This window comes from Acanthaster planci, linkage group LG02 (genome assembly GCF_054643075.1).
Source record: "Acanthaster planci isolate LZ-2023a linkage group LG02, COTS_SCS, whole genome shotgun sequence".
NCBI lineage: Eukaryota > Metazoa > Echinodermata > Asteroidea > Valvatida > Acanthasteridae > Acanthaster > Acanthaster planci.
In genome coordinates, this window is record NC_141778.1 from 645726 (window position 1) to 668837 (window position 23112).

The window sequence follows — 23112 nt, forward strand, 5'->3', positions numbered from 1 at the left end:
AACTTCTGGGGCAGAGACTCAGCACACGAAACTTTCAGTACATGTACAGTTACACTATGGGTTGAAATAGCTTTCGATTTCCGTTCAAGTTTCGTGATCGGCATATTTAATTTCCTACATTTTTTTTTCAAAAAGTGAATCTGTGGCACGACTTCTTCCTGTATCTCTAAAATTTCAAGTTATTCAAACAGCAAAGTAAGACGCACAGACAACAACTGTGGATACACCAATTTCTTTATCCGTTTAAGTCCATTCATTCTACGGATCTTAAGGAACAAATTGAAACAATTTACAGACCAGAAAGCTACATAGCTTCCACATTCATGCAATAATGAAGGTATTCCAATGCCAAACATGAAGCTTCAAATGTTTAATTTTCATAAACATCAAAAGACGGGACTTGTCACTGCTTTACCAATCTTAAATTTACTTCTAATGGTGGAAAATTGCTGCACCATACGGTTTGGAAATGACGACCCTAGGATTTAGCTTTCTATGTCGTCACACTGAGGCCATTTTTAAAACGGGTTTGAAGTAAATAAGGAACCGGTGTTTTAATCATTCAAAGCAATAACGAGGAACAATTTGGTAAGGGTACCGTCTTACGCCAAGCAGTTCATACGTGCAATGTGTTTGAAAATCGGCAAAACGTTGCTTGCAACAGTCTCAAATTAAAATGACACCTTCTGCCAGCAACAAGATACATGTATACATTTTGTTAGAACAAATACCGTCATCCTCAGAGAAACACACAATTTTAGGCATTGAAGTTCTCCAAAATCAGCACAGTCGAGTCTAATCTTGCCACTACCCTTATTTCAAGATGCATGTATCGTCATTACTGCTTATTCCCTCGTGACTTTACGGTACACATGTGATTCAATGTTTTATTTGTACATTGTTAAGCCAACTGTTACATCCAAACTACTTCTACAGACAGTGATGGGAAAAAACACTGCTAGATAATATTCCAGACCACGTGACTTCCACCAATCTCTGAAAGCCAATGAAAAGACCAACATTTCAGCTTTATTCAAATTTTAGCACAATTTACTTGTTGTTTGACAAGACTTTCTAGGCCCTCTTGTTTCGAGCCTCCATTCTGTATAATAAAAATCTTCTGGTCCTTACAGCAAATCAATTAGTTTTAAATACAACAAATTATTTAATTCCAACATGAATGTTTCATCATTATAACATCTACTGCCTAAATTTCTTAAAAACGGAAACAATTTACTGTGCAAGGTAGATCCAATGAACTGAATGACCTTTAGAAACGACGTCAACATCTATTCTGCCTACCAGGACTCATTTGTTTATTCTAATAAACAGTCTGTAGCAATTAAATGGGGACCAATGTATCAACAATGAACAAGAGCACTAGACATGTATATCAAGTTGATAGACTGTTAAATTCAGCAGGTTGGATTTGTACCCGGGACAAGTTCATCACTGATACAGGAAGGTGATATGGGAATGGGTAAGTATGGAAGCAAACAGGCATCAAAATCCTACTCCTATCAAAGTTGACTGCAGGGTAGTTGTACAAAATCCAAACAGAAATGTGGATTTAGAAGGTATCAAGCAACAATTGCTCACTGTCAAACAATATATAAACAGCACATTAACTATCACAAGAGCTGGTATTTGGATCAAAAGGAGTGACCACCTAAGGATCCAAAACTGACCACAAGATGTAGCAAAATGCGACCGAAACGAATGTCACTAAAAAAAAAAAGAAATCAAGACAAACGACGAAAAAGAACATGCAACTGTAGTCTTCCTGGGTGAATCCCAAAGCATGTTACACAGTTGCACCCGTAACTCCATACACCATGCCAACCAGAACACGAAGCAGATCACAAAAGTTAGGCCGAGCAACCTATCAGTCTTGCCTTAGCTCAAACCATTTGGTTGATTTTTTTTTCTTTTTGTAGCTTAAAAATGATAGGTAGTATAATAGAAGACAATTTATTACAATAGTACAAGTCAGTCACTAATATCTAGCACTAGTATACATGAACACCAAGCCAATTGAACGTGAACACTACTATAATCTTTAGCAGTAAGAATATCCTTTCAATTTGTATGGCTACATAGTTATAACACTTTTGTAATTTTCGTCTTAATACAATACATATTAAGCCTGTTTTAAGTGACCCAGATCATTTAGCGATGAAAGCAAGCGTAGTACACAGTGCTCAGAACCACTGTTACTGACTGGTCCTTTGAGCTACCAACACGGGGCAAAAACATTCCTGTGGGCGACATCTGTCAGCTCAAAAATGTTTTTATGCTCTTTGGTTTGCAAACAGCGAGATGTTAACCATGACAAACGGTCTACACTATCAATTCATCTTAGTCGTGTTAGGCTTTGCTTGGGTAAAATATGTACTACACACTACGACTTAAATTAAGTAAATACCATTCTGCCTGCTCAGGCATTCACAAGGCAAGCACTTCTACTTTCTATTTTTATTTTGTTGGCAGGTTTTTTTAGTTGTACTTTTTATATTTTAGTTGGGAGAACACACTGAACACCAGAAATCTGGAAAATTGACAAAGAAAGTGCTGTCATTTGGATGACGAACCAGTGAAGAGAGCCATGATTGGCCAGTGTCAACTTGTGTATTTCCTGTGTTGTTTTCATAAACAACGGAAGAAATTGGTTTCTCAGCTAATATCAAAAGATTTTTATGATATTTGCTAGCCAAAATTTTCTTTCCTCCTGTTCTCTGAAAGTTACTCAGTCACACTTTAAAGTGTTTTAGGCATGAGAGGCAACTAATTTTCACTGAAGCCAAAGGCATCTTTGCTATGTTTGTAGGAAGAAATGATGCAACACAGCCAGAAATGACACAGGAGTGTAGATTGTCTTCTTAGTAAATCCGTTTGACTACACCTTAAAAACAAATCCAACAAATGTTTCATTTGAACCTGATAATGCTAACTGGGCATTTCCTTTTTTTTTTTTTTCAATTTTTCCTCTTTTCTTCATTTTTATGATGATCAACACTGTGATGTAAACAAGCTCATATCTACGGTGATACACGCGATACAGTTTCTCTGATGAAAATTGAGAAACACTGCTGAGGAAATTTACAAAAAAAGAAAGTTACACTGTTGATATTGATCAGTCGTGCTTTAAGGTAAACTGGAGACTGTTCTGAGCATGAGCAAAAAACGTTTGTGGGCACTAACACACTACAGTTACTTGAAGCTGGAGAGTTAGTCCGCGTCCACTTGGTCGTCATCGTCATTACCATCTGACGTCCACAACTGGAGTAAGAAAACAGAAAACCCATTGTCACATTGCAAGTTGTAAAAAACACTTTAAGCCACTGGGTATGACTGGGGAAGAAAGGACCTTTGATGATAACGCTTTAAGGCCCCATCCAAACTACTTAACCTAAGCGGAGAATACCACAAGCCCCATGGAAATTGCTGGTCAGTAGTGTTAGCCATAAATGAAACATTTATTGCTGAATTTTTTTGATTTCTAGCCAGTGTCAGCTGAACTTATTTTTCACACTTCCGTTCATTAATTTTGCATTTGCACTACTTTAAACTTCCATTTGACATGTTTAGAAAGATCAAAACTCAAAGCAATGTCCATCTGTAAAATGTGAAACAATGTCGGCATGTTGTTACATGTAGTTCATCGTATGCATACTTGCCGCTCATGAAATGATGAGCACAACTGGTTCCCTATTTAGGCTCTCTTAAGATAACACGAGTTGCATGGGAACCAATGAAGTCAGCTCCTCACAGACTGAAGTTCCACATACATGTATTTTAAAGGACACTGTGCCCCCTCTGTGTAAATCAAATCGTTGTATCAAGCATATGACAGTATGGAGATTGGAAAGCCCTGTGCGTTGTGCATTTTGCATTGCACAATATGCGATTTACTATAGAAAGTGCATAACATGTGGTCAATACTGGATCACAATATGGGATGAGATACAGGAGAAATCAACCACTGCATAAATGTGCATGTAACTGCCACCAATCACAACCATAGGAAAGCTGTGGCCAAAGAGTGAATACAGAGAAACATCTCACTGCTCAGAATAATCCAACTTTGTTTGGAACACGTTTGAACAATGCCACTAGAACACATGTGTGATGCAAAAATCCATCAAAAATCCTCCAAATCCTCCCATGAAAAATTTGGATATAGCCTCAGTCCTCAAAAAATCTCTGAAATTCCTGAATATGTTCTGTGGAGGAGTCTTTCAAAATCCTCTGGCAATTCCTCTCATTATGTTAAGGCAGTGTGAATGGTATCCTGGAGCAGTATGGAAGATTTCATTTATACTATGGGCATGAATTTATGCATGACTGAACATGAACACAATGTCTAACCTACAACCTTGAGACAATGCATCCATCCCAATTAGCATTGCAATTTGGCCACATTGCCTCAATCCTCCAAAATCCTCCAAAACCGGCCAGTGGATTTTGAAGGATTGAGGATGGTTAGGGTTAAGTATTCCCAATAAAAAAAATGAAATTTTCACTCAGTTACTTTAGTGCTCTTGATAAAAACTGTGTATGTGTTTCAGTGAAATGAGTTGAATTAACAGCTATTTCGTGTACATGGGGGGAAAAAGCTGATTTACCGTGAGATTGTCTCTTAACAACTGCATGATGAGCGTGCTGTCTTTGTAGGAATCCTCCTTCAAACTGTCCAGTTCGGCAATCGCATCATCGAAGGCCTGTAATTAAATTAAAAACCATTCCCAAGTCACTGAAAGCTCGCTGGAGGAGGAGCATGGATTCCAATGTTAACAGAAAAAACTGTGTCTGACAGTCTTTGGTACTACACTTGAAGCAACAGAACACAACTTGGAAAATTCTAGTACAGTCGAACATGGTTAATACGAGCTCCAAGGGACTCCCCAAAACTTGTGTTACATGTGTTGACACTTATCTCATTCATAAAGCGCAAGGCTAGCATCATGCACCAGCAAGCATTGTTACACACTATGGCAATGTACTGTATGGTACAGTATATGCAGTGGATTAGTATTCGATGTACATGTACCAGCCTTTAACTTTTTAATAAATTTAAAATTGCATTTATTAATATGATTCAAATGATTAAACCAAAGGTTTCGAATGCTCCTACTTGTTTGACGCGACAGCAGAGAACAATGGTGTAAGTGGCTGTCCGCCTCGCGCCGTACAGCGTGGCAAAGCGCGACCTGGAAACTGGTACCTGATGTTGCACTTAAATACAAGTAAAGGTTTCTTAAACTTGAGAACCAGTTCATGCGTGTAAGGACCGGACGTAAGAGGGCATTGAAATTGGGGAATTTCTGTTGGTTTTTGATTGACGGGAGGGAATCTATTTTACAGAAATGTTCTTTTAATTTATGGAACAGTAACTTTCATTCTTAATGTGCCACAGGGTTGCGCGAATTTAATTTAATTTGCGCGTAAATTTTTCTCTCATAGGAATGTGTACATTTTGAACGGGACTGAAGAAATATGCTGGTAGTAAGCGCAATCTCATCTCAAGCGTGCTTGTGTTAATCGTGTTCCACTGTACATGTACTCACTTTTTTCGCAAGAGTGCAAGCCTCAGAAGGGTTGTTGACAATTTCATAGAAAAATACTGAGAAGTTTAGCGCCAGTCCCAGACGGATTGGATGTGTCGACGGCAAATGTTGTTCACTTAATTGAAACGCCGTCTGGTAGGCATGTTGTGATTTCGTCTTCGTGTCTTTGAGAGTAGAAACAAAAAGACGGATAAAGAATTCTTGTAAAATAAAGGATAGAAAAACAGGCAAAAGAAATAAAATAGTTGTGGCTACTCACTTTTCCAAGCTAAATTACACAATGTCCTAGATCCTCTGCACCCCATATACGTATATATACGTATATATATCTTACGAAAGCACCTCTCAACCTCAATTCATGTGATTCATGGGTAGTTCTACAGTATTCTATACTTTAACCCTAACCCCCTAGGGTGTATGTAAAATCGTATTAAAATTGGAGGATTTGGTAGTGTTAGGGTTAAACAAACCTCTTTTCGCAGTTTCTACTCTAGAGCAACTGGATGAATCAAAGTATTTCCAATACTAAGTTTATTTACATGTTGTTTGCTTACTGAATCAACAGAATAAACCAGCCACTGTTCTTAAAAGAGATTCAGCTGGATTGATTGACCTACTAAATCTTACTTGACTCTACAGTGTTCTCATCTAGGTCACAATCCTTAAGTTTTCAAAAGTTCTCTCACCATATAGCAAAACACCTGTGTGATTGACCTACCATCTTTCGAGCTTTCGCTTGCAACCTCTGCCAGGTACCGGTAGTAATCCCCCTTCATTTTCAGGTAAAATACTTTACTGTCTTGCTCTGTGTTGGACGATGGCGTCACCAGCAGAATTTTTTCTAGCAACTCCTGCAGCAAGGAAAAGAACACGGGAACAAATTTTTTGAGGTCTACATACATATAAATGCAAATATGGACTTTCCATCATAGGACATGCTGGAGGGAGTAAGTGTATTTATATTTCATGATCCTGAAGGCCAGTGGGCTGAAGGATCGAACAAACTCTGAAACAAGAATTGACACTCTTGAATGTTAAAGTTGCAAATACAGTCAACTCTCGGTAATACAAGCTCCAGTAAGATGAGACTCCGGTTTAGACCAGCATATTTTGCCAGTCTTGCCTGAATTGTGCACATTCCTATGAGGGAAAAAAATGTGTAACACGAGCTCGGATGTTACGAGATTTCGATTACCACGAGGATTTTTTGCACCCTGGCTGAGTGCAAGTCTACTGTTGGCTGTCCACTTAGCACAAGCTTTTTTGAAAGCAACTTGTCAATCAGCCAAGTCCATTCAATTTTGAAAAATGCTTCTGTAATTTATGCGTGTACACTAGAACATAGCTGCAATTTTCCCTCACCGAATCAAGCCAGTTGTGTCCGGTGTTGCGAAAGAAACAAATAATGGGCATTTGCAGTTTCTGTACCCAACATAGAAATTCTTCACGGTGGCTCTCGAACCGCTTGAACCCAAGCGAGTGCTGCCAAAGTTATGACAGTGGTGAACAAAAGAAAGCTTTCGTTTTATTTCCCCCAGGAAACTAATAAAAATTGTGTTCCATAACCAAACACCCGGCCCTAAAAACTGCCTACCCCTCGTCGAAAAAAAGGTTACCGTTCCCCAACATAACATGAAAATATTGCCCCTTCTGATTTTGACATTTCTATAAATTCTCAATATAAGAAAATCATGGCTAAACCATGGTTTTCAGTCTAAAAATGTTACGAAAATAACATCGACATGTTTTGAAGAAAAAAGTGCATTCCTCGCTAATAATTTTTCTCTAAAACCCACTGGCCTGTCTGAAGTAAAATCCGATATTCACCCTCTGCTGTCCATGCCACCAATACCTGGTTTCCTCTGAATTTTTATGTGCAACAAGCGTGGCTCTGGTGTTGGTTTCCCACTAAAATGTTAAGGTATATGTGCGTGCGTGCGTGCGTGCATGTGGATCTCATCATGGTCTGCGGGGCCAGGGACGTGTGATACGTCATCACTCCAAATCGACATGACTAGTGGAAATTCTGCTTCCTCCGTTCTTACATTTTATAATTTTTCTTTATGACAAGTCTTTATTCATTAACCACTTCATGCCAGGGCATTTTTCAATATTGATGACGCTGGGCCGGCATGAATATCATTTTTTACGTTTTCAAAATCCTTCAAAAATTCATAATTTCATTTAACGGTCCTTTATAGCTGCAAGAGGTAATCTTTAGGCACTACTCTAAGTTGACAGGTGACCTTCATTGATGCCCGAGTATTTCAGCCAGGCCTGCAGCCGTGTAAACAGAGCCCAGATTGTGCGGTGTTATATAACTTTCTTTTGTTCACGAACCTGGATCAGTGCACTGCTGACCTCTTTTCAATAGGGGCCAGATTAGCATGCAGCGGTGCTGTGTGGCTCGTCGCTGCGGTGGTGGAGCACTTTTGTCCCCAGTGGTAATCCGCTTACTCTCAATGCCCCCAAACCCTGATATACGGTTTCAAAACAAGACTGAATTATCACAACTTTTGAGAGCGAAAAATGTCGGTAATGCCCAGCAGCCTGGTCTTTTGTTCAGAGTACGGACTTTTGTTACAGGGTCCTGTTTCCTCTGTCCGAGTTCGGAGACCCCGGCCACGCATATAAACCATACGTCTCCGAGTTCGGAGACCCCCGCCACGCATATAAATCATACGTCTCCGATTTCGGAGTCCCCGGCAGGCAGTGGTTTAACTGTATCTCATTTTCATAAATTTTTTAAAATCAAATTCATATAACAAAACTGGCACACATGCCTTTAAACAAAAAGTTAAGCACACTTGTACACATGTACACTTTACATACAGTCGATTGGTGATACATACATCAAACAGGATGGCAGCTTTCCCTTAACCACTTCGTGCCGGGGGCTCCGGTAACGGAGCCATAGGCCTTACATTTGGGGCCGGGGACTCCGAGATCGGAACTTTACTATAAGAAAAAAAAGTTGCTGGGCGTTTCTTAAAAAAGTTTGGGGCTGTCAGTTAAAAAGTTTAGGCCATCATCGGCCGGTGAATTGTGACTTTTTTATAGCCGGGGTGACCGAACTTCTTTTATAGCCGGGGTGACCGAACTTATTTTATAGCCGGGGTGACCGAACTTATCAAAGCCTTGAATAAAAGTACGAGCTCCTGAGAGCTGCTGGGCCCTGCCAATCAATCCCTGTATTCTTTCAGCGCAGAGCGCTGCAATTAGCGAAGGTAATCCGTGTATTGTTTAGCAGAGCGCATTTGTTCGCGCGGCCGGGCGCTCGCAGGGGATTATCGCTGCACTGCACCGAAGACAAAGCGCGGGCTGTGCGGGCTCATTATGCACCTGCGCCCCATGAATGACCCAGCCCGGGCGCTGCTGGCCCTTGCCACGTTGACTGACAGGGCACGGCCCTCGCTGCTTGAGAATAAAAACGCCTTGCAGTGTTCGCGTGTGTTCATATTGGGTATCGTGTTATTTAGAGTACAGACAACATGGCTGAAGTTATATCCGGAGAGTCCAGTTCTTCCAGCGAAAGCGAGTTTTATCTGAGTTCAGACGAAGTTTCTTCGTCTTTTTCATCACCGCCGTCACCTGCTCAAGTACAGTCAAGTACAGAAATTGACAGTGATGTACCCTTGGCGGTATATGCCAAGCGCAAGAGACAGTCCCGTACACAGACCGCCGCGTCGACCAGCAGCAGTGCCGCACCGTTCCAGTGGACAGATGAAGACAGTACACCGCTGAAGTACGGCTTCACCGGTAATGGTGGTGCCGTCGACCCCCGCCTGCATCGCAGCTCGACCTGCAGTGAAGCCTTTGAACTGTTTTTTGACGACGTTCTCTACAACAAGATGGTGCAAGAGAGTGACCGGTATGCCGTGCAGAGGCCCGCTACGACATCGGCGCACATGCGATCATGGACTGATCTGAACATTAGAGAACTGAAGGCCTTTCTGGGCCTTTGCATAATGACGGGCATTGCGAAGCACCCCACCCTTCATAGCTTCTGGTCCACCGACCCACTACTGAAGATGAGCCTATTCCCGTCCGTCATGCCCCGAGATCGCTTCCTTGCCATCCTGCAGTCCCTGCACTTCAACGATAACACCGCCATGCCAGATGACTGCACCGACCGCCTCTTCAAAGTGCGCCCAGTCGTCGACCATCTTGCTCAGAAGTTTGCCACTGTCTACGTTCCTCAACGGGACATTTCCGTCGACGACTCCCTGCTGAAGTTTTACGGGCGTCTCCGCTTCGCTACCTACAACCCCAGAAAGAGGGCCCGCTTCGGCATCAAGATGTACAAGTTGTGCCAGAGCACCGGGAGTGCCGCCGGGTACTGCTACAACTTCAAAATCTACACCGGCCAAAGTAGAGGAGACCTCCCAGCAACTACACAAGTGGTGATGGACCTGGTGAACGACCTAAGTGGTAAGGGCTACAACCTTGCCCTCGACCGGGCCTTCAGCAGTCCTGATTTGTTTCGACGACTTCACAACCAGAAGTTCAACGTCGTTGGCACCGTCATGGGGAACAGAAAAGGGATGCCGAAAGACCTGCAGTTCGTCAAGCTGAAGCGGGGCGAAACAGCGTCCCGGTCGGCCGACCTGGGTGTCAGCTGTTCTCTCCTGGCCATGGTGTGGCGAGACAAGCGCAACATCCGTATGCTCTCCACCATGCATACGGCAGACATCCGTGGCACCGGCAAGCAAGACAGGACAGGGCAGGAAAAGCAGAAACCGACCTGTGTCATTGAGTACAACGCCCTGATGGGGGGCGTTGACAAGAGCGACTAACTAGCGGCAAATCATCGAGCAACTCGTAAGTCCCTCAAGTGGTACAAGAAGCTTTTCTTCTACCTGCTCGACTTGACGCTGGTGAACACCTACGCCGTGTACCTGGCCGTTGATCACCGCCTCTCCTTCCTCGACTACCGCTTGGGTCTTGTCCGTGAGCTGCTGTTCGACGAGCCCTTGCCCGAGTACCGCCCTCAGCACGATACTCCACCAGTCAGCAACTCCCGCTTTGTTGGCCGACACTTCCCCGTGGACTTTGAGAGGACCAGCTATGGCGACTTCCGCTACCGGCGGTGTGTCCTCTGCGCTTCCCGTGGTCTGCGAAAGAAGACGCACTTCGAGTGCGACACGTGCCACCAGCCCCTCTGCGTCGCCCCCTGCTTCAAGGAGTACCACACTGTCCACTAATTGACACTTTGAACATTTATTTTCATGGACATTTTCATTGACATTATATTTTGCGTTTTTCATGTGTGTTTTGACTTGATGCCCCACTTATCTAGTAGAAAACAATATGTCATTTCTGGTGGTTTTACTAGGTGGTCATAGTTTCAGCCTTTGAAAAAAATGACAAAGACAAAGTTTCTGGAACGTACTGCTTTGAGGATGTAGTATTTTCATCTCTTGAAAAAGTGGCACATTTTCTTGTAATGGTTTTACTAGGTGGTCATAGTTTCAACCTTTGAAAAAAATGACAAAAAAGACAAAGTTTCTGGAACGTACTGCTTTGAAGATGTAGTATTTTCATCTCTTGAAAAAGTGGCACATTTCCTTGTAATGGTTTTACTAGGTGGTCATAGTTTCAACCTTTGAAAAAAATGACAAAAAAGACAAAGTTTCTGGAACGTACTGCTTTGAGGATGTAGTATTTTCATCTCTTGAAAAAGTGGCACATTTCCTTGTAATGGTTTTACTAGGTGGTAATAGTTTCAACCTTTGAAAAAAATGACAAAAAAGACAAAGTTTCTGGAACGTACTGCTTTGAAGATGTAGTATTTTCATCTCTTGAAAAAGTGGCACATTTCCTTGTAATGGTTTTACTAGGTGGTCATAGTTTCAACCTTTGAAAAAAATGACAAAAAAGACAAAGTTTCTGGAACGTACTGCTTTGAGGATGTAGTATTTTCATCTCTTGAAAAAGTGGCACATTTCCTTGTAATGGTTTTACTAGGTGGTCATAGTTTCAACCTTTGAAAAAAATGACAAAAAAGACAAAGTTTCTGGAACGTACTGCTTTGAGGATGTAGTATTTTCATCTCTTGAAAAAGTGGCACATTTCCTTGTAATGGTTTTACTAGGTGGTCATGTTTTCAGCCTTTGAAAAAAATGACAAAAAAGACAAAGTTTCTGGAAAGTACTTATTTATTCCTTGCACCGGTGTTTGATTTTTATTCGATTAGAAAGAGTGTAAATTTATTTTACTACTTTTATGAGTTCGACTACTTCAATGAGAAAAGAAAACACAAGAGAAATGACAAGAAGAAAATAAGAGAAAAAGAAGTTCTCTCCAAATATTTGTCTGTGTGTATTTCTATGTGTACGAGCCCTTATGTAACGCACACAATGGGGGCTCTACACAGAGCTGGCGGCATGGCCGCAAAACCGAAGGGTCAATGGAGGTTGCTTGTGAGGGCTAGACTCGCCACGGGACACCCATTTTATGGGGTTTAGGCGTTCAGAAAAAAAAGATATAAATTTTTGAAGATTTTTGAAAAACGAAAATATGAAAAAATTGCCCGGCAGCGCATATAACGGTTAAAAAAAAGCACCCGGCAGCAAGTGGTTAAGACGAGGTCCAGATAATACAAGCTAATTCAGTAAGTCCCAAGGCCCTCGTATTAACGAGAGTCAACTGTATATCCCCAATAAACCAGCCCCTACATGGAATTACTCACTAATTGCATTAACCCCAACCCTCCTCAATCCTCCAAAATCTTTCGGGCTGTTTTGGAGGATTGAGGATGAATGGCAAAAGTGTTTGGTGGATTGTGAAGGATGCCGTGTGAAGGTTGTGGGTTGGACCTTGTGTTGATAATGCTTAGTCATGCATAAATTTTGCCCAACCTTACTTTGAAATCAATGGCACTGCTCAAGAAAGTAATGAGCACTGCCTCAACATAATGGCAGGAATTGCCAGAGGAATTTGAAGGACAAGTTGATAGGCCTCATTTCTGTCAATTATTTGATATACCATTTTGTCAAATCATTGAGAATCATGTACATGTATATCCTGTGAAACATCCCAAAAATCGACCATTTTTCTAAAAGCCACACAGAATGTACATACACAACTCAAAATAGCATACATGTTTTGCTGTTCAACTACCACATGCACAACACATGGTGTGTGTTGCGGGTTGGTTTCATACTTATGTTCTAGCCTGCTGCCCACATTCCCACACATGTACATAAGTCGGAATACACAAAACACCCCATTCTGCGATTACTTTTAAACATTCCATTCTACGATTACTTTTACTACCACTACCCAATGTGCATACCACAGTATTTCAGAGGGAGTAACATACATCTGTGTAGTTCTTGATCACCTGTACTAGACTTTACCAAGTCTCACATAAATCTTATTTTGCAAATAAGCTTGAAGCTTGGAGTGGGTTATTCTTATTATTTGTAATGTCGTTTTGTTTAGTCCATTGATTTTTATTTTTGTTGAATATTGTCCTACCAATATCTGTTCTTAATGGGCGAATAAATAATACTAAAAAATAATAAAAAATAATTCCACCAAAAAGGTTAAACCCAAAAAAAAGCCACAAAACCGAAGGAATCTCACCCCTGCTATAGTAACTAAAGTTCGACCTATACCCCTGAAAGATGGATGGTTTGGAGCATGGTTTCATCACTGGTTATCAGTAACCAATTTCATTTATCTGAAAAGAGGAAACCATTCACATAAAAATAATTGGACAAGATGTCCAACTTCAAATGCCACAAAATTTGCATTGACAGTTCACTCGCCCACTGTGGCACGGCAACCCACGCGAGATGGTCGCTGAAGAAGCATAATATCATGAAAGAATATTGTGATTGGTGTCATGCAAAATGTACATCATGAAAATGCAGTCTCATTGGTGGGTACGCTAGATCTTCTTGCAGCAATATGAATAATTTAGTGTTGGGCGATTAGTTGGGCTCTTGAGATGTGATAACCAAGCAAACTTATTTGGGTGTATATTTATCGGAATTGGGAAGGGAATGTTTGTTTTAATGTTTGTGTGATCAATGTAAAATATATTGATTTCTGAATCGTGCTTTACGCTTACCATGACTACAGAAAACTGGAAAATGGTTCCAGCGTATCATGTTTGAGGGATGCATCTGGAGGGGTGGGCGATTAGGCCCGTGCTGCGGCTGGAAATTTTGTGGAAACACACTCATTTTGAGCATGAGCAGTACAATTTCAAATTAAATTCATGAACACAGAAAACACAAACATAGACATGAGATCAATTTTTGTGGATGAACCTGCAGAAGAATTTGTGGCGGCAGTGTTTTTCAACTTGCAACTGTTAAACTGTATTTGTAAACAATGTAGTGGAACATCTGCGACCCTTTTGGGCAAGAACTGTACCCTGACTGGTTGCCACATTTCCCTTGCGCCTTCTTTGGCAACGGTTCGGCCGGGCGGGAACCAGTGTGATGCACTGTGCATGTGTTTTCACCACTGCGATTTGTAAATGGGTCGCCAACAATAGTTTTTCAGGCAATGGAGTCACAAAATTCATTCGTTGCAACAGGAATTTCTTAAAATGCGATTTCCCTGTAACAGATTTTTCACCGGGACCACAGACTTGTGTTTGTTATAACTGTAATTTCGTTATGGCCGATTTTGTAATAGCGAGAGTCGCCTGTATACAAGTATACTGTGAATATCACGCAGATGTACACTGTACGAGGTGAAATACCAAAAAAAAAGTCTGATCCTCGAAAAGACAGAATAAACTACGAACACTATTACACAATACAAGAGACTTTATTCTTCCCTTGATTATTTAGCATGCATGCAAATGCAATATGAATATTTAATTAGCATATTGTAACACCCCCCTCCCATTTTCACAAAAGATTTGTGCGATTCACGGGGATTGACTTTTGAGGCCCCAAAAACTGGAATTCTGGAAAAAACTGGAGAAATCACATCCCTGTGCACCCAACCCCCCCCCCCAAAAAACCCAACCCCCAAGTACATGTAGGGACATAGAGGATTTTGGAGCAGTGAGGATTCAGGTACCTTTCATTTTGTGCACAAGCAAAGGATTGAGGAAGAATGAAGTTTTCCAAGTTGGGTCATTGGAGGATTTTGGAGGATTGAGGATGTGCCCTAGTAAAAGGCCCTAGAGAGTTGGGGTTAATGAAATACATGTACAAACAATCGCCCAGTTTTCATTTGTGGGACCAAAATGCATGCAAGTTTCACTATTTTAATGGACAAGAGATTAATACATGTAAATGTTCCTAGCATCCAACATTGTCCAAAAAGTGAGAAAAACAGGAAAAAGGGGAAGAAAAACAACCGTTATCCATTTGAGTCACAAACGTGCATGTTTTCATCAAAGGTACAACTTAACTAGGGTACAAGTTGACCAGGGTACGAGTTGACCGGCTGGGCTGGAAATTAAGGGGCGCATGTAGCTAAAATGCACCTGTTTGTCTCAGAAATGTGCCTGTAAAGACGGGAACAAGTACTTATGCCCGTTTGATTGCATTATTGTAGTGAAAATACATGTACGTGAACATTTTTACAGTTTGTTTCTATTTTTGTCATGAAAAATACCTAAACTTTTTGACTTCACTTCAGATCTGCCTTGTCATGGAACCATAACACGGTACAATTTTTTTAACGATGTCACCGAGCACAGCCGCAGTCTCACATGCGATGCATGCACACACATGAATGTACACACACATACCCGCAGCCAGTGTCACCATCTCACTGAATGGTCTGCACAGAGGCCATGTCTGAATTGATAGGACTGGAATTTACACACGATTGTATGGAAACTGGCGATGACTACAACCTCCTAGACTCGTGCATAAATTCAAGCCAAATGAGTGGATTCAGCTCAGACTTCAGTTTCACTGGTTCCAGTCACAGCTTGAACATGTGGTTTTGAACGCTGCTCCAAAATAGCTTAAACCAGCAAAACTAAAGCCTAATCCACTCATTTCGAAAATGCTCAATTGCTGCAGTTGGTTCCCCTTTACATCTGTGTGCATATGTATCTTATAAAGGCCCGGTGCCGGACTGTTGGCGTCGCGTCGCTAAGCACAAAAGCAACAGCAAGGACCAGGGTCTTTGCTATTTTTCTTGAACAAATGTCTTTAATATTGTATGGGAGCTACTTGCTCCTATCAACTGACAAATTCAGCTGTCTAGGGAGTAAGTCCTTCCTCCCGTAATAATTAGCCCAACTTCGAGCCCTGACCGGGCTATGAGTTGACTGGGGTACGAGTATGTAGTCACTTGTATGTAGTCAACTCTACGTCTTGAAGAAAGACTAGCATAGGGGTTACAGCAATTGACACCAACCCTATAGAGTGTACGTGTGCGTGTGTTGTATGGTTCCGTCATGATGTGAAATGTATGTACACTTTACGTTTATCGTATCATGTTTACATGGTCGATTTTTTTACAGCTCAGTACACACGTGTGTTTGATACGGGCACTCTTAAATACATGTAGTTCTACAAAGTACAATGCCAACACAAACGCTGCTGACATGTTGAAAAAAAAGGGCCAAAAAGCAACGAATCTCAATCCAGCAGCCCTGTTAAGTCTGGTGGACCTGAAACTGCCAAAGTCTTCCTTGAAAACCTGATGAATCAGGGCTCGACAATCACCAGGATAACAACAGCCCACCGCCACCGCCTGCTCAGGTTGCTGGTCTCTTGTATAACACCACAAGTTCCATGAGTTATTTCAAGGAGCACCGACAGAGTAGTCAAGTATATATAACTTGCAATACAGTTACCATATTCTATTCTTTTAATTTTTTTCTAACATAAGCTAATGGTGCATGTATCTTTTCAGATTTTAAATTGCATGCACTGGTGCACGTAGCATATTTTTCCTAATTCGAAGCATGGTACAAGTTAACTCAGGTACAAGCTGACCCAAAATCACACAGACAAGATATTAAGTTCTGTGAATGAACTTGAAGAAATCTTGCAACATCGATGTTTTTTTCGATGCGTGAGGAAATACATGTACGATCCCTGCGGGATGAATAGACTGGTTGCCACACTCCACTACGCATTCTTTTGCATGGGTGCAGCGAGGCGGGAACTGGTGCTTTGCGCAAAGAGAACTCATGAAATTAACAGAAGTTGCTTTTCACATGTTGCAAGTGTGACTGGGAAAACATGTAAACACAGGCGTTATGATGAGAAATAAGTTGTTTTTTGGTGTTTGTTAACCCTCCTATGGTTTTACAGCACAAATGTGCACAAATGCTCACAGTCACTGGTGAGCATGTAGTTTCTATATGAAACTCAAACATGCACAGGTTCAGTGTGTACACAGTAGGTTGTCAGCACAAAATGACCCAGGGTCTTTTGTGCAGTCCTCTTCACTGCATTTGGTTTACTGTATAATTATGCACATTAAACAGTGAAGCACAGTTCTTGGGCAGCACAAAAGTGCAATCTGATATTCCTGTGAGGGACAGTTAGTGCAGTGCACAACACAACACAGCCGTGTTTCTTTGAGGTGCTTACTAAATGACCCAAAGAGTGACTTCAGCATAGGAGGGTTAAGACAGAAAATAAATAGGATTTATTTATTTGTCGTTCTTATATTTAATAAATTTGTTTTCTCTAAGTTGGCAATACAAATTTTAGGGTCTTGCCGAAAAATTAAGGCCAGTCAGGAAATCGGAGGCATTGTTTTTGCCATTGCAAGTTGAATTCTCTGACCGTTATTTGTCTCACAATACCTATCGTAAAAACAAAGAAACCTATAAGACAAAAGCCTATTTAAAACAATTCACTTACCAATGGTAAGCTTACAGGTGATGAGGACAAGAAGCTTCTGCAAGGTGGATCAAAATTTATTATTTTCATTTTATTTCTCTACATTTTTCTGGTTTAATAACATCAGGCCATACAAACTAATAGCTGTGCTTCCTGTTACACTGAAAAAAAATAGGTTGGGTAGGTGGGCAGTATCTTTTTCTTCTGAAGTTTTTCGTTCAAAAATTGTAGGGTGGGCAATTTTTCTTTTTAAATTAAAAAGTGATTTTGAGTGATAGTCTGCTCTACACTGAGTCCATCCACTGCTTTTTCTGAGATTCGTAACTTGTGATCGGTCTTGTCAAAGATTATATCCAAGTCAGAGCCTCTTCAGATAATTATGCATTTGTGTTACGACATTTCAATAAGATAAATGTTCAAAAATTGTTTGGAAGCTTGTACAAAATGAGGCACACAGACCACTTAAAACCGGCGCTATGATGTATAACACATTAACTTTGCGCACCCCATGCCAGTTATCACGAAACCCTGTATCAACAAAAGCAAAAATGTACTAACCTTATTTCAAGCCGTAAATTCACATTGAAATGTGTGCTATCGCAAGTTATAGTGAAGATTGTTTGTCGCTACTTCAGGTGATGCACGAATGGCTGTAATGAGTCCCACTGACACATGTATGAATATTGATGTTTCATTGGCAGCCAATCACATCACAATGACCGGATGGTCCCAGGATGCTGTTTTCACACAAGGCTTGCACTTGAGCCTAACCGCACAGATAGGTTATCATTGTACGCACGTACTACACATTTGCATATACACTGCCGTGCAAAAGTCCGATCGCACGTGAGTGCACGATTTCAAACAACTGTTTTCCTGTAAAATATCCTGATTTGTGAATAGAGGACCAAACCTATGTGATGTGTCTTTATTTTAGTTGAATAAATTCATGTTTCTAGTGTCTGAAAACATTTCTGCCACTCAATAATGACGACGATTTCGCGACAGGTTTTTGCAACATGTAAAAACGCCATCTTGGATTGCCTCATTACGTATTCATGAGCTCATGAATATCATTATCCTGACATTTAAACCAATGGCAACAAAGTTCGCGCAGCGGGAAAAGCTTTGTAATTCATATTTATGAGGCAAACTGGAACCCCCATTCACAAAAATGGAAATTAGACAGGCCAGGCTACATGAAGGGAGTTCTTCTTAGCATCTGAATTGCTTACCTATGACCTTTTGAAACAAAACAATAGCTCGGAATACTCCACTTACCAACCATGAAAAGGGATGATTGGGGCTTGGCATCGGGAGGGGACTTCCTAAAGAGAGGACTCGGAATTGGCGAGTATTACGTGAGAACTGATCTCAGGACGTAAAGGGAGTTTATTTCCATTGATGTCCGTGATGCTGTGCACGGGCAACGACCGAGAGGGGCAACAGGTTTGGGTTCATGATCGCCTGCTTGGTGTCACCCCTGAGCTCGAAGTTGATCTGTCCAGTGTGACCAGCGTTGCAGTTCACCGCTGTATCAAGCCAATTGGCTGATGCAGGACTTCATAGGCAAGTTGCCAGGCATGAGCCCAGCGTCATGCATGGATCCGAAAGTCAGACAGCTAGCTCCGGCCAGCCTGGCCCGCGAGCCCCGGACGGTCACCCGTAATGACCGCGTTCAGCGTGAAGACAGGCCTCAGAATTAAGGGGCTTTTTCAAGATTTGGGAGGGACTGGACTGCCAAATTATCAAGGATTTCTTGCCTTCAATGCCAAGAAGGTGTCAAGCCGTTATTGACGCTCACAGGGCCTAAACACACTACAATCCATGGGCCATCCTTCATGCTTTTCGGAAACGGGGCGCTGCCATCTTGGATTTTGCCGATAACGATATGTTAATGAGGATACTCTCCATTCACTTTGTGCACATGGAACAGAAACGATGTCATTTTTTAACATTTTGGTGACTTTGAAGAAATGATTCATGAAATAAAACATGAATTTATTGGAATATGGATATTACCAAAGACACGGGCATAGTTTTTATTCACATCTTTATTGCATTTAATGATTAATAGGAATAAATATTTTGTGCACGTAGGTGCGATCGGACTTTTGCACGGCAGTGTAGATTCAGTCGCGTGCATTACGGAGCTCCAGTACTGTTCGGTGTCTGAACGAGGGCTGGCAAAGTATGTCGTTGGTAGAAAAAGGACAAATCAGTACTTATGCAAGGAAGAAAAAACCTGTCTTAACCTGACTGTGGTGTAACAAATGAAAGGATGAAGTCTGATATGAATCCGATTTTCTCATGACACCGAAATCAGTGTGAAGATTTGGCCGCGCCGTTACATCCACGATACATGCCCAGCTGACACTTTTAAGTGCTATTGCCAGGTACAATGTACCTGCGGCAAGTTGTCCGTGATGCTAAATCTGTCCAAACCATTTCTTGCAAGAGAATAGTTAACATCAAAAATAAAATGCTACATATGTAAAATTTGTATGAAGCCTAATATAACTTTATTTTCAACTTAATGCACATTTTAGTCATAATGTCCCCCCCCTTAAATCGTGATTCACATTTTAGTATTGCAATTTGGCTTGGGCGGTACTTCGGTATTACCGAATACCGCAGTTTTGTTTATAATACCGGACAATACCGACTAACAATCCATTAATACCAGAATAACGACTAATTCAGTATTGAATTTCAATACCGCGGTATTCCGGCTTATTTGTTCAGAATGTTCCCACAAGCCTCATAAGATGAAAGCAGACAATTATATCCACAACAGTGACTGCATCCTTTGTGGTTTCAGTCATCCAGCATCATGTTTGTATTGTCTATTTTGGTGAGGAGATAAGACGTAACGTGATACTTCAGCATGCACCCATCAACCTGCCTGTCAAAAGGTTTTGTTTCCCTATTGCCCCTGTCAAGTTTGCGGTTTTGGAATAACTTGTAGGCAGTATTTCTTGTATTACTCATTGGCATTTGTATACACGTACATGTATCAGAGCCCTACATGTTGGGAATTAAAAATCATGTCGAAGAATCATGACCTGGCGCGGACAGCCCCACACAACTTGCATACAAGCGCTTAGTGCCAATGAGGTCAATCCACGAAATCAGGGTTTTCGCCAAGGGTTCAGCCGCGGACGTTAGGATGTCCATAGTTTCAGTCGCAGGACACCCTGCTGCATGAATTGCGCTTTTTCTGACACTCTAAATCACAGCGACACCCTTTAATTTCGGCATGAGCTCCATTTCAGGTTTCATTTACGTTGCAGCAGAAAAGCAGCAAAAACTGGATCCCATGCCATGCCATGGTTTTTAAAATGGCCCTGGCGTGCAGTGCATCAACAACGTATGTTTAGATCGGGAACCTACCAAACCGTGTGCGTGATCGCGACACATGTACATGTAAAGTATGGTATGTGTACTGTACATGTACAGCGCACTCGGTGCGACTTGCGCTGCCATTTCTAGGTCATATTGTTTATAATGTCATGTCATAGAAGAAGTGCCATATTTTAGATGAATTGTGTTAAGTGTGAGATGCATAAACTTGGATAAGGTTGAGAAATTTTCCTCAGAAATTGGTCAACAATAGTTGGGCCACCCGAACAACAGTTGGGACTGTCCCAGCTATAGTTGAAACAGATGCTACAGTTGGGGTGTAACAGAGGCATTGTGGGAAGGCAAAAGGTTCGATGTTTGCACCTTTTTACTTCCCACAATACCTTTCTACCATTGTGCAAAATCACCCATGCAGTAGGCCCTCTATTTGTGATAAGGCTTATTGTGATAGGCCTAGGTCTAGGCTACACGAAAAGGTCATGCTATTTAGCGTCAACAAGTTATTCAAGCATATTTATGCAAAGATTTTTTATATAAAATCTTAATTAGGATCTTACATATCAAATTCAATGTATTATCTGAAATGATATTTGAGTGTTGAAATTTGAGTGACGAAGTCGGGCCTGGTTGTGCAGTCCGACCGGCCGCCATCTTGTTTTCACGTGAACGGCAGAGGGAAGAAAGATGGCGGCCTCCATACATGACGAAAATTTTTGTTTTCCTGTGAGAATCTGGAAGCAAATTTGGTGTTTCTCTTACACAGTGGCAAGTGTTAAGAGTCTTTAAAATATAAAACCACTTTTAAATCTGTACGGGGTATATTGAAATTGTTGATACTTTGTTGACGCTACTTTTGTTCACTGATGCTAAATAAAATAGCATGACCAACATGACAATCATGAACTGATAATGCATCCACTGTCATGACTGTTGCTAGTTTACTGCATGCAAGTCAACACTGCATGAATAATAAACATTTGAAATGACAGTAGGCCTAGCCATGTTAGCATGCATAGTTTCATCATGTTCATGATTGATGTTGAAAGTTACGACAGTCAAACTTTTTTGAGGAACCATAACATGCAGTCACAGTCACCATCCATGAAAACACAAGCAGACAAGGGAGTCAGCATGCCACTTGTTCAAAATGTTAAAAAGTCAAGCTCAACATGCTCAAGTTGGCAAGCCTGACATCGACAATGGCCTGGGCCTAACATTAAGTGTTTTCGGAGACGAGTAGGCATAGGCCCTAGATAGATTTTGCCCAGGATGAGTTGACCGCTGGCAACCTTATCAGCCATGTGCAACTGGCAAGTGCATGAAGTGGGTGTGTACATCACCCTTGTTGTACATGTACATTGTACATGTACATGAAGGCTACGTACACAGGTGACTGCATGCCAAAGCAGGTTCACCCCAAAGCCACTCACCAGAACATCGTGACAGATTTCGTTTAATTCGCGCTCGATCTTGCTACGATAATCCTTTGCCATTTGTTGCTTCTTTTCATTGCCCTCGGACTTCTGCTCGATGCTACTGATGACCCTCCAGGACGAACGCCGAGCACCCACGACATTCTTGTAAGCAACAGACAGCAGGTTCCGCTCTTCGTTCGTCAGACCGGACGCGCTTGGCGATTCTACATCTAGAAGTTCTGTCACACTTTTCATGGCTGCCGCCATGTCATCGTACCGCTCTGCTTGCTCGGCAAGCTTGGCACGCTGTACCAGCTGCTCTTTTTTCGTTTCGTCCTCATTCGACATCGTGAAACTGACTGAAAAACGGACAAAGTATGAGGAAGATATTCAGCCCCGATAGGCCAACAATCCCAATCAATTTCTCCGAAAATGGGCAGTCGGTTCCAGATCTCAAAATGGCGGCTACTACAGGCTAGTCCTGCCCACTAACGTTGAAATAAACAGCAATATTCATCCGCTTGGTGAACCCATGCTGCTATATCACTTTATTTGCACCATAAAATGGTAATGCAAGAAAAGTTGGATTGAGATTTTATTTGTGTGTTTTAAAATGTTGCAAACAGTGAAACAAAACATTTCAGGTTTTAAGGGCACCTTTTTTTTGCCGCTTCACGCCCTCGGACGACCCTTACTACACACACTACATACGTAAAAACCGCACAAACCAGCGCGATGCGGCTGGGCACAATCACCATGCCCACTGCACTACGGGCACTAGATGAACGTACTACTTCATTAGGCTAATATGCCGCTTCACGTGAAGGGTTTCCAGCGGTGAATCACACGGGTTTAGAACGTCACCGTTACCACGGTCACCATTGGCCAGAGTCCTCATTGACTCGAATGAGATCATCGCAAAAAAATTCCAGGGACTTTTCTTCGGGGGGGGGGGGGTGCCTACTTCGTAACCGCTGA

The 23112-nt window shown here is 41.7% G+C and overlaps 1 protein-coding gene across 1 annotated transcript; it reads right to left on the bottom strand.

The window, feature by feature from the left end:
- Positions 1-216: 216 nt before the first annotated feature.
- Positions 217-22632, bottom strand: LOC110987398 (14-3-3 protein beta/alpha-A-like). The gene is made up of 5 exons (XM_087133740.1): positions 22150-22632; positions 6286-6418; positions 5568-5731; positions 4626-4721; positions 217-3279 (listed from the first exon to the last, which is right to left on the bottom strand). Exons 1-5 carry the CDS (start codon positions 22480-22482, stop codon positions 3229-3231), a joined length of 777 nt encoding a protein of 258 aa, XP_086989866.1. The 5' UTR covers positions 22483-22632; the 3' UTR covers positions 217-3228.
- Positions 22633-23112: the final 480 nt, after the last annotated feature.

Coding starts and splice junctions, on each gene's coding strand:
- LOC110987398 (XM_087133740.1), bottom strand. CDS start 22,482: ATGTCGAATGAGGACGAAACGAAAAAAGAGCAGCTGGTACAGCGTGCC. Junction 6,419..22,149: donor AAATCTGTCACGATGTTCTG/GTGAGTGGCTTT, acceptor TCCTTGCTGCAG/GAGTTGCTAGAAAAAATTCT. Junction 3,280..4,625: donor TGTTAAGAGACAATCTCACG/GTAAATCAGCTT, acceptor TTCTTACTCCAG/TTGTGGACGTCAGATGGTAA.